The 12557-nt window shown below is 33.7% G+C and overlaps 1 protein-coding gene across 1 annotated transcript in view; it reads left to right on the top strand.

The window, feature by feature from the left end:
- LOC131146123 (hydroxyproline O-galactosyltransferase HPGT3-like) overlaps window positions 1-12557 on the top strand; it is a 42102-nt gene that overhangs the window by 12217 nt on the left and 17328 nt on the right. The window contains 3 exon segments of the mRNA XM_058095476.1: window positions 10815-10887; window positions 11677-11800; window positions 11900-11987. Coding sequence (XP_057951459.1) covers window positions 10815-10887; window positions 11677-11800; window positions 11900-11987 — 285 coding nt within the window.

The raw sequence follows: 12557 nt of genomic DNA, 5'->3' as shown, positions 1-12557 counted from the left end.
CCTTAACGGAATTCGGAAATCCCCAGAAAATATATATATATATATATTTTCTAGGGATTTCCAAATTCCGTTAAGGAGATGTCTTCTTTCTTGATTGTATATTCTTTCTCTATCTAATGAATTTCTTTTTCTATAAAAAAAAGCATGAATATATAGTTATTATATAATATTATATTAAATAATAATTTTTTATAATAATATCATTATCATCATGTACTTGATTATGCTTTTCACATTATATTTTATCATATTTTTAGTTATTATTACAGTTATTATATTATTAACTACGTTACTAATATCACATTTTAATGCGTAATTTATTAAATTTAAATAAAAATGATAGATATTATATAGTATTATAGTAAAATATATTATTTAATATAAAATAATATATAATGAAGCAACAACCATAGCATTGTATCTTTGTTAAGATTTGATTAAAATGAATGACCTAACTTGAAGATAGGTCTCTTCCTTTATGTATAATACAAATTAAATACATTATAATGACAATAATACCCTTACCAACTCTCACTAATTAACATACTAACACACTCAATAATAATATTTCTAAAAGACATATGTAACCTCTAACACTCCCCCTCAAGCTGGAGCATAAATGTCATATGCTCCTAGCTTGTTACAAGTGAATTTAACACAAGCACCCCCCAATGCTTTAGTAAACAAATCAGCAAGCTGCATGTCTATCTTCACATAAGTGGTTGTAATAGGCTTCTGCCCAAGTTTCTCCCAAACAAAGTGGCAATCAACTTCAATGTGCTTTGTCCGCTAGTGAAAGACCGAGTTGGAGGCAATATGAAGAGCAACTTGATTATCACATCAACTTCATAGGCTGAGAATGCGAAAAACCCAATTCTTCCAACATGTTCTTCAACTAGACAAGTTTACAAGTAGTGTGAACGATAGCTTTATATTTTGATTCAGCACTTGACTTTACCCCCACAGTTTGTTCCTTACTTTTCTAAGAAACCAAATTGCCACCAACCAAGATACAATATCCAGTGGTAGATCTCTAATTGGAAGGCGATCCAGCCCAATTTGCATCTATATATCCATGGATATAAGTGTAACCCTGATCACAATATAAAAGACCTCTTCCAAGTGCACATTTGAGAAATCGCAATATGCAAATTACTGTGCCCCAATGACTTGTTCTCGGAAAATCTTGAAATTGACTCACAACACTTGTTGCAAAAGATATATTTGGTCAAGTAACTGTGAGATAATTCAACTTTCCAACAAGTCTCTGATATTTTACAGGATTAGGTAGAAAATCACCCATATCTGGCATTAACTTACTATTAGGATCCATGGGTGTATCAACCGGTTTAGATTCCAACAAGCCCATTTCATCCAACAGATCAAGAACGTACTTCCTCTGTGACACAACAATTTCGATGCGAGATCTAGATACTTCTATAACTAAGAAGTATTTCAACGGTCCTAAATCTTTGGTTTGAAACTTAGTTTGTAGAAAAAATTTGAGACTCTAAATACCTTTATATCATCATCACCTGTACTAACAATATCATCCATGGTTCGAAATCGCGGTCGCGGGTAACGTCGCGAAACGGTCGCGAGTGTCGCGGGTCGCGGGAGACGCGGGTGTTACGTAACGGGAAGCGGGCGTAACGGTCGTGAATTTTTTTCACACATGCACAACCATGCCAAAATTAAAAAATAAGCATGAAATCCATTAATACATGATTTTTAATGAATTTTGCAGGCTTTCATTCACCCTACAAATGCTTTTTAATAGACATTATGATTTTTATATTAATTTTAGTGCGCTGTTTACAAAAAAAAGCATATTTTTTTATAGTTTACATTAGTTTAATGAGTAAAAAGATGTAGAAATGTAAGAATCAATTAATTAAAGTCATAAAGTTACTAAAAATGAATCAATACTCAATAGACTTAATACTCAATATACACATTACAGTGATTACACATACATGAATTTAAAAAGTGATTAATATCAAATATCAATAAATAGTTGAAAATACATGAATACAATATTACAAATTTATAACATAACACATGTCACCACCAAAAAGAATGACGTGGAGGGTCTTCATAATTTGCATCTGTATCTTGAGATTGGGATGGGAAATTATCTCCCCATCCTTGTGGAAATACATAGTTAAATGAACCCAAGTTTGCGTCAGTTTGTTGTTGCTCTTGAAAATGTACTGGTGATGAAAATTCTCCTGAATAATGTCTATAAGTTGGGGTAGGGGCTGGCTCTGGGTAGTGTGTAGAAGAAGACTCACTAGATCCTGAGATTCCTGATCCACTGGGATAAAAATGTGAGTCACGAGATGCATAATGTGGATATGCTGGATGAGATCCATATGATTGTGATGATGAACCATCTAAACCAAAGTCGCCAAAACTACGAACCACACCATATGAATCTTCAATAGAATCGCTAGGGTCACCACGAGCACTCCTTCTCCTAGGTTGTGAAGATTGGTTCCCTGGAGGAATACCCAAGTCATAATTTTCAGGTATGTCATGTAGTCCATAAGGATCAGAAGGATATATATCCCTTCCAAATGATGTCCCTGTATTATATCCATAATTATATTCTACACCGCCGCCTCCACCACCACCATTGCCACCCCCCCCCCAACCCTAGCTCCAGCACCACTATTACCATCATCATCACTTGGTGGGCTCAAACCAAGATTGTCATCACTTTGTGTGCGTTCAGGACTTGAACTTGAATCATCATGCGCGTTTATTGGTGGTTGATCACCTCCTTCTGTAGTACCACCAACCTCTTCATTTAACCAATTTGAATTGTCCTGACCGTGGAGTAGTGGTGTCTCTCTCTCCTCTAACCATTGACTTAAAGGATCATCTTCTTCGAAAATGTAGTCCAAATTGATAGGATTGAAACCCTCTACAATTTCTCGTTGGCTTCTTCTCATTGTACGTCTTAACTTTAACCTCATGTTGTAATGTACGAAAACAAGTTTTTGTAGTCTCATGTACTTTAATCTATTTCTTGTTTTCGTATGGATGAGGCTAAAGGTGCTCCAATTACGCTCACAGTTCGAAGCTGATGTGGTCTGGCTAAGAACTCTAATTGCTATTTTTTGGAGCTCAGGAGCACACAAGCCATAATGAATCCACCATTCAGTTGCATGAATAATTAAAAAGAGTTTTATGTTAGTATAGCGTATTTCAAAAGTCAAATTTGAACACAAAGAGAGAAAATAGAGTAATTCTCTATTATTTAGCTATATAGCCATATTTACCAGGATTTGTTTGTTTTACTGCCCTTTGAGCCAACGGGGTTCCAAAAGTCTCCTGCCTATCTCGATATAGCAACAACTAAAAAAGGATGATTGTGAAATATAATTAATTAATTAGATATATTAATAATTATTCTTAAAAGTATTACTAAATACTAGAACAATTCATTATTCAATTTAATGGAACCAATACTTACTTGATTAATAGCCCGAATTTGAGTATCTATATCGGGTACCAACTTGGTTATCACTTTTTTAACTCCATCCATGACTTCTCTAGCAACTTCAGGAGAGGGTGGGGCACCATAAAGAAATTGTGGGTTCAAAAAATACCCTACGATTAAATTTAGAAACATATTAATCAATAGTTTTCTAATGCAACTATGCATAATTTAAAAGTTAAAATAATAAGAAATTGTATTTGATTTACACTTACCAGCAGCGTGCAAATCTTGGTGCAACTGAAAACTCCACCGGTTGTCAATAATTTTCCAATAGTCTTTGTAAAACCGGCAATCTTTTTGAATGGCCAACTTCGCCCTATCCATTGCCTCGTATATGAAGCCCATGGTTGGTTTTTCATCACCATCAACCAATTTAAGAACTTTCACCAAGGGTTCTTGCACTTTAATTATATCAGAGGCCTTTTGCCAAAACTCTTTGCCTAAGATAATTTTCTTTGAATCATATGCTGGGCCTGATTTTGCCATTCCAAACCTTGAGTTTTTCCAAGCATCAGATGTAAACATTTCCTTTAGTGCTTGTTTATGCCTGACAATAGTCTCCAAAGCAATGAAATTTGTGGCAAATCGAGTGATGGCAGGGCGAAGTAACTCTCTATTATTTGTGAATTTTTTCATGAAATTCACTGTCCATGTGTGGTTGTAAATAAATGAGGTTATTGTTCTTGCATCTTCTAAGACCTTCTTCACGTTACTTTTCTTACCAATATCTTCAAGAATAAGGTCTATGCAATGAGCTGCACATGCTGTCCAATAGAGATTGGGCCTCTTCTGCATTAATAATTTTCCTCCTGCCTTCATTGCAGCTTCATTATCAGTCACTACTTGGACAACATTCTCCTCTCCAATTTCTTCAACCACCTTATCCATTAATCTGAAATAAAATTATAAATTCAATAATTACTACTATTTAATTAAAAACATGCAAGTCCATAATACTATTTGCATATACAATTAAAATTAAAAAATTACCTGAAATAATATTCAGCTGTTCTGCTTGGCACATCAGAGGCATCAACTGATTTATGAAACACGGTGCCTTTATCGCAATAAACTAAAAATTTTATAATGTGTTTTCTAGTTGGTCTTGACCAACCATCACACATAAGTGTTACACCTCTTTCCTTCCAAATTCCAGCAAAAGAAGCTATATAATTTTTCATTTCTTGATACTCTTGCTCCAAATAAATTTCAGATATCTCATAGGGTGATGGACCCTTCACCCCCTTTCCAACCTCTGCAGCAATATCAAGCATAGGCTGCATAAATGGAGAGTCAGCTACATTCGCTGGAATCCGATTATAAATTAGGAATTTTCCAACCGCTTTTCCTAATTTACTTCTTAAACCTTTCAGTAACTTTGTGTTGAGTTTTGGTTGTTTCGCACTCTTGCTTCTTTCTAAAATAGGATCCATTGCCTTTAGTCTAGCTTCAGGGGCATCAGGATTGATCCATTGTCGTCCACTACCTCCAGCTTCTCGACCACTATAAGATCGAGCTCCTGCTCTATTGAAACCACTGGTAGCACCACTGCCAGAGCCACCTCCCTCTTCATAAATATTACCCCTTCCAGTTGTTCTTGCTCAAAATCTTTGTCTCTCTTCCCATTGTTGTTGTGATCGCATGCTTTCTTGTCGAGCAAATCTCATACTTTCTTCTTCCAAGTCTTCTTCATCGCTCAAATTCTCAAAATCTCCTCTAATTTGGGCTTCTGCTTCTTCTTGCCTTTTTTGTTTATCTCTTTTCTTCTCAGCATACTGTTGTAGATGTTTCATCATTTGTTCTCTTACTTGTGTGGTCACATTTGAGCATCCAGCTACTTGACCCTTTTTATGTGCCAAGTGTTGTTTCAAGCGTGTAATGCCCCCTTTGATTATCTTCCCACATAACTGACACATAATAACATGTCTATTACCGTCTACCGCAGTACCAAAAAGCCATCCAATATCTTCACTAGGTAAGATTTCATTTCCTCTATCACGTGACATATTGATAGACTTAATTTGATGATCTCTACACAAAATATAAAGAAAATACAAAGTTACAACCTTCCTACAATGACAGGAATAATATAATTAGTAATTTAGTAAATATTAAATAATAAGTACTAAATAGTCCTAATTTTAAATACTTATTACGTAAAAATAAGTATAATATTTGATTAAAACATACTACGTAATGTTTATCTTTTTATATTAAATAAACAAAATGGAATCCACTATTCTTAGGACTGTTCATATTCTAATGACTTTCGTAATGCAATGTTGCCCCACCCTATTTAAATATGTGGCTTGGGGATTCATAACTGGGGGACGGGAATCATCAACAAAGGCATGGGTAACAAAACAGGCCTCAAATTTTATAGTCCAAAAATAATATCACAGTTTATAAACTATTTTATTTGTAATTAATGCTTGTCTCCTCCCCTCTCTCTCCTCATCTCAACTGCTTCTTCCTTGTCGTCTTCCTCTTGTTTAATTGTAGTTTTTGATATTGTTCTTTTAATGAGTTGAATAATTTCTAGTATTTTATTTTATATGTTGAATTCTGTGCTAAAATACTATATTCTAGTTTTTCTTTTTTGAGAAGTGTTGTTGGTTAGAAAAATATAGTTATTTTATCATCATTCCCAGAATAAACCGGACATGGAGATGCCGCATTTCTAGGAATCTGTCAATAATATACTTCTAAACCAAGGTCTTAAATTTTGAGGCTTCAAAAATTAGAAATTTCGATGTTGATGTAAATTTTGATTTCAATTTCTAAAAAATGATGTTGAATTCTATTATGAAACTTTAGAAATCATTAATAGGCATGATAGTGCAAGACTTAGAACTAGAATATAAAAATAAAATACATCAAAGATAGGTATGTTGTCTATAAGGTGTGATAACTATAATATAATAAAGGCATAAACATTTTCATTATATAAATAGAAAATTCATAGCTCAGTTAAATATAATTTATTATACTAATATAGAGATTTTGACATAAATGGTTCGATAAAATGTTGTAGCTAATATCTAACTTTAATTTTCATATAATTTCAAAAGTGTGAAAAATATATTCATATATTTCTTGTAATAATTTTACTTTCTATAAGAAAAGAAGATAAATCAAGGCAAGAATTTCAGTTTGGCTTTTGAATCTCAAATTTGAATTTCTAGGAAATTTCATTCTACATGTAATATTTTGGCAGATTTGCTGAAATTTCAAGATTTCAATTCAGGTGATTCGTGAAAATTTCAATGGGAATTTTGTAAAATAGAAATTGACTGCCATTTCCATTTGGAATATAGAAACCCATACTATGTGTAATTAACACATAAATTTTTCTGAACTAACATATAAGTAAATAACAACTTTTTCTGGGCTATCTATTTTGTGACATCTTAAGTTATCCCTATCTGGATTCTAAATTTTATTTTATTTTTTGATTATTAATTGAACATATTTTGCTCATAAATTGAGCATGTTATTTATTTTTATTTTTTTTCAAATCCAATCAAAAGTGCATGTAAATTTATTTATTTATTTCTTTTTCTTTGGGGGTGGGGTGAGGTGGTGCTCCCTTCATGATGGTTTTGAATTGGAACTCCACAATAAAGTGAATATGTATATAATTTTTTTCGTTTAAAAAAAATTTTAATTGTCAATAGTAAACATAATGAAGGCAAAATGAAGTTCTAATATAGTTAAAGAATGCAAGATGAAAAATGGTAGAATGCTGCTGATGAGTAGTAAGAATGTAAAACATGACAGAATTCTGCCATTTTTATTACCAATATAAGGAACAACGGTGTAATGCTACTGTTGAGTAGTACGAATGCGGAAAAATGGCAGAATGGTGTTGGACGCACCAAGGAATAAAAAAAACAATATAAGAAAATGAGGAAAAAAATAAATTACCAGAATGGTAGAAGGAAATTTTTCTGTTGATTGTTGATGGGAATATAAGAGAAGGAAATTTTCTGAAGCAATTATGTTCAGGCAGGGGAAGAAATCGATGGAAGAGAGGTGGGCTTGACAGTTTTTAGAACATGATAGATATGAAGGGTGTAATACACACTTATTCACCATATTCTTAATTAATATGGAGTTTTTTATTGGCAGAAAGCAGTTAAAAGAGGGAATTTGTGTGATGCTGGAAAATGGTTAGATGGATATTTTTGGAAATCAAAAGACCAGTTTAAGCCTTGGGAATCCCCTTTATTTGTAGTATAGATGATGCTTACAAAAACAAATAAAAAATTTGCCATATGTTCTGCACCCAATTGAAGATGATGCAATCAAGCAGGTGTATGTTATGCATCATCTAATAATGCTCAATTCAGCAATAATTTAATTCCATGGAGCTTTTGTGATCCACATATGGATAAGTATCCTGCACAATGCCTCTTCTCTAATAAATAAATTGGAGATATAAAATTCCATATAAATTTGTCAATCAGAACTCCAAAGCAATCAAATTAGTGTAGAATTCCTCCCTCAAGCTTTATGAATTATCTGCCTCCAACACAGTGTTACAAGCAACGAAGCTTTGGTAGTGATTACTCATCCAGTTGACGGATTAAGAATTCTTTTGTTTTGAAGCACAAAGGCATGGAGTTGCACTGGAAAGGATAAATTGATTTCAAGGAAGAAGCAGCAACCTTTACTTGGCTGCAGTGGCTATTTTGAGTCCTTTTTTTTTAAATGACCCGGGGACTCCAACCACCATCGCACCACATTAGACACTATGGTGCAATACCAAACCTGGGCGATGTTTAGCATACCCGACCGCCAGCATCCGGCGTATGTCTTGAGTATGATCTCAGGGCAAATGGGCTCGAACCCTCGACCATGTGGTAGATAAGACCCTCACCTTACCACCTAAGCAACCCCAAGGGGGGTTTATTTTGAGTCCTCATTTTAGTTCTATCATTTCAACTATAAAGTTTGGATTTTGTGATCTTGTGAAGTATAGATTACTCCTTCAACAAAACCAAACCTTTGCTTTCATCCAAATCAACTTTCAAGTCCTCTACAACAAGAAATCAGCTTACATCATGCTGGGGTCATCAATTCTCAAAGGATATAAATCAAATATCAAGATGATGAAGGGATTGTTTGAGATTGTTGTATGCTTGTAGAAAGGCATGGTAAATAGACAAAGTTGGAAAAAAGAGTGGATTGGTCGCTTTTGCTTGCTAAAGATTAACCATGCAAAACTAAAGAAATCCTGTTTTAAGGCTCAATAGATCTTCAGTGGTCGACCACTCTAATTTTTGACAAAAATTGTTGATAATTCTTAGATTTGATTATCATGATAGTTGGCAAATTTTTTAACTGAGGCATTACTCTACCCAAGGAATAAAACCTAAACTAGTACTTACATGATGGTTACCCACCCAATGTGCCAAAGATAAGTTGTCACAAGCAAGCATAATGCCATGAACAAGCTTGGCTCATGACAATGTGCACTTGTGGCTTCTAATTGTTTGATCGGCTGAAGTTCAAGTTTGAGCTGTGCATAAACAGCATTGAATGGTATAATCGTCAAAGAGATGGCATATGTGAAATCATTGCCACAAAACTGCTTCTGCGAAGCCTGCGACAGTGAGAGAAGAGGGCTTCCTGATTTGGCAAAGTATGCATGGTGAGAGAAGATGCCTGTGAAGCCTGCGGCAAAGAGAGAAGCTGGCTTCCTGCTGATGTGAAGCCTGGTATGGTGAGAGAAGAGGGCCAGGAATCCTGTTGTGGTGAGAGAAGAGGCTATCCTGCTGTTACAATGGTGGATAGATTTGGACAGGTGAAGAGAGAGAGAGAGAGAGAGAGAGAGCTGCTTGAGTGACTGAGGAATTTACCCCTCCCCCAACCCACCTTTTTGTGCAGACAGGAGGAATGCCAATAGTCTTTGACATGTTTATTCTAGTACAGGTCATACTTTTTCTTATAAGCAAGTACAGCTCACAATTACAAATTTTGAATTTTTTATATTGATCCGTTTATTTAAAGAGTCCGACAACTTTGTTCACTTAGTAGTATAATATTATTGTTAAAAAATTAACACATTGATTTACATTAAAAGAAATAAATTAATTTTTCTAATTAATTGTTCATTTCTGATTTATATAATTTAATTGAGAAAGAATAGTAAGGATGTTCTTCTATATTCTCTATATCTCCTTGTAAGCAAATAATTCAAAACTTACTGTGATCTGACGTAGCGCATTGACTAATTATCCCAACTAAGTGGTTTAAGCATACCATGACCTAAAATGGCATAATGACTAACCCTACCCCACAAGAACTGTGTGCCACTTAAGTACTGTACCCTATTCCCAAACCTGTACCACCACTCAAAATGTACTGCTTTCCAGGTAACCTTGTTTGGATTCTAGATTCATTGAGGGATCCATTGTTTCCCTTATGTACTGGTTTTATGGAAAGTTGAATTGAGAGTCAAAGTTGTTGGAAGTTGGTTCTGCATCACTTGGACTGGGTGCATAAATGAACTATATGCAAGTAATGAACTTTGACTTAGGAAATGAGAAACCTTGAGACAATAATGATGATCACCCAGTTCCTAAAAGTGGCAATATTATATGTTTCATTAATATCTTAATGCTTGAGATCACTTTCTCAGTTAGCTGTCTAATCATAATTAGAAATATTGGATTGAAAACTTTGGCTGCCACATTTGACTTTCTTGAAGATTTTCTACCTACAATAAAGATCTCCAACACACTGTTTTTGTGCTTTAGGGCCTGTGCTACCCCACTGTGTGTGTCTGGAAATGGAATAAGTAGTTTTGTTGCCAATTTTGAGTTTATATGCTGCCATTTTTTTTATGATTTCGTTTTGCTTTAAGCCGTCAATTTTTACACCATTGTCAATTCCTCATTCAAGGTTTCTTAAAACTTCTTTAATTATATTTTGCAATGTTGTAAGTTCTGCCTTTTTTTTTTTCATTTTAATTAATTTTAAACCCCTTACAACATTGTGTAACAAGCCTAGGTTGAATCATAGTTATCATGAATCTGCACCTTTTATTCGCAAGCAATATGTTTGATGCAATTGCATGGCTGTTTCAGGTGATGCCTTAAAAAAACTTGAGGAAAGAGGAGTAGTCATACGATTTGTAATTGGTCGGAGGTCTCCCACTCACTGAAATCTATGTTTTCCTTTGACAATATTTGTTTTCTTTTCTTGATTCACTTCCTTTTAACATTTAGAATTATCATTATGGTTATCAATTAATTGGACAAAACTTTCTTTCATAGCTGAACTATTTTTTAATTGGCAGTCCGAATCGAGGTGATAGCTTAGATCGCAATGTTGATGAGGAAAATCGCCGAACGAAGGATTTCCTGATTCTCGTAAGTTATTGATTTAATTGTTCCTATAATTTGAATATTTTATTTTTTTAAAACTTGGATTGTATTGGATTTTGTCACTTCATATCTCAATGATAATGGTTTAAATTTAAATTAATTTTTTAACATCATAGATGAATAGACAAATATTTATCTTTATTTGATTATTAGAATATTACAGAATAATATTTATTGAAATAGTTGATGTTACTGGTCACATTACATCATGTTACTTAAGGTCAATTATCTGTAAGAATGGAAAGATTGAGGTCCTTATTTCACATAGGGTAAAGGTAGGATTGCTAAAGATTGGTGTACTGTAATCTTAAAATACATGGTAGATTGAAAGAAAACATTTACTAAACAGCTATAAGATGGGTTGTTTTATATGGATCAATGCTGAGAAAAAAAAAATCACGTTTAATAGAATTAGGATATGGAGTGATAACCAACTCAAACTTGAGCTAAAATATAACCAAGAACTAAAGGAAAGCCAAGAAGAGGGTGCGTTATGGTAGTAAAGAGGAAAAATGATGGAAAAAATGGTAGCTTTGAATCACATTGAATGTATGAAAAGAATCTATGTAGCTTACACAAAATATTTGGGATAAAGATTTGATAGTTATTTTTTCATTGTATAGTATTTTGTTTCATGAAAGTTAACTAGTGATGTATTGTTGGATAAATTTTAGCTCAAATTTGAGTTGGTTATTACTCCATGTCGTTAGAATGATAAACTTCTAAAGGATGCAAATTATTGAATTTGAGGATCTGCTCTTTTAAATCTATCAGGATGGTCATGAGGAGGCTGAAGAGGAGTTGCCTAAGAAAGTAAAGTTCTTTCTCAGTGCAGCAGTTCAAAGTTGGGATGCTGAATTTTATGTAAAAGTTAATGACGACATTGACCTTGATCTTGGTACAGCTTCTGTATTTATAGATAAATTATCAATTTTGTTTTCTAGGCATTTGTTAGAATTTCTGCAATGAATTCATTATGACTTTTGGCCTCTGTTAGATGAGTTAATCAAAATTCTTGAGAAGCGTCGTGGTCAAGATGGTGCTTATATTGGATGCATGAAGTCTGGAGATGTGATAACTGAAGAGTAAGTACCCTTATTATATTTCATTTTAGCTTTGTTAAACTTAATGGTAAATTGATAATTGCATATCTTGGCCTTTCTAATAAATTTACATGATATAATTTCCTTAGTTCATCGCTGATTAAAAAAAAAAAAAATCCTAGGTCATTTCTTACGAACTTCTATGAATTAGCTGTGCACTAAAGTCATTGCAAATTGTTTTTAATAATTTAACACAAAATTAAGGAAAGGTATCAAAACATGAAAAGGAAATTTTAACTTAAATATGATTTCTTAGCATTCATTCCCACTTATCAACTTTTGACCAACACTCAAGTTTATTAAAGACACAGCCAATCAGCATGTTTGTTGAACTTTTGAATGTATTGGAGCACCCTTTGTCTCCCTGGCCTTTGCCCATAAATGTGAGGAAGCGGGAAACTGGCTCCATCCAAACATTGATGTCGTATTCTTCTTTGGCGAGAGAACATTAAATTTGCTTTAAACTCGATTCCTTTCCTGGATCAATTTTGGAAGTGTCTTAAAAATTTGTCTCAACTGTTAAAGTTGCTAAAGAATTATCTTTGGGATTTT

Source organism: Malania oleifera, chromosome 13, assembly GCF_029873635.1.
Source record: "Malania oleifera isolate guangnan ecotype guangnan chromosome 13, ASM2987363v1, whole genome shotgun sequence".
Lineage (NCBI taxonomy): Eukaryota > Viridiplantae > Streptophyta > Magnoliopsida > Santalales > Ximeniaceae > Malania > Malania oleifera.
The sequence above is the reverse complement of the archived record's forward strand: the minus strand, read 5'-3'. Positions and strand labels throughout refer to the sequence as shown.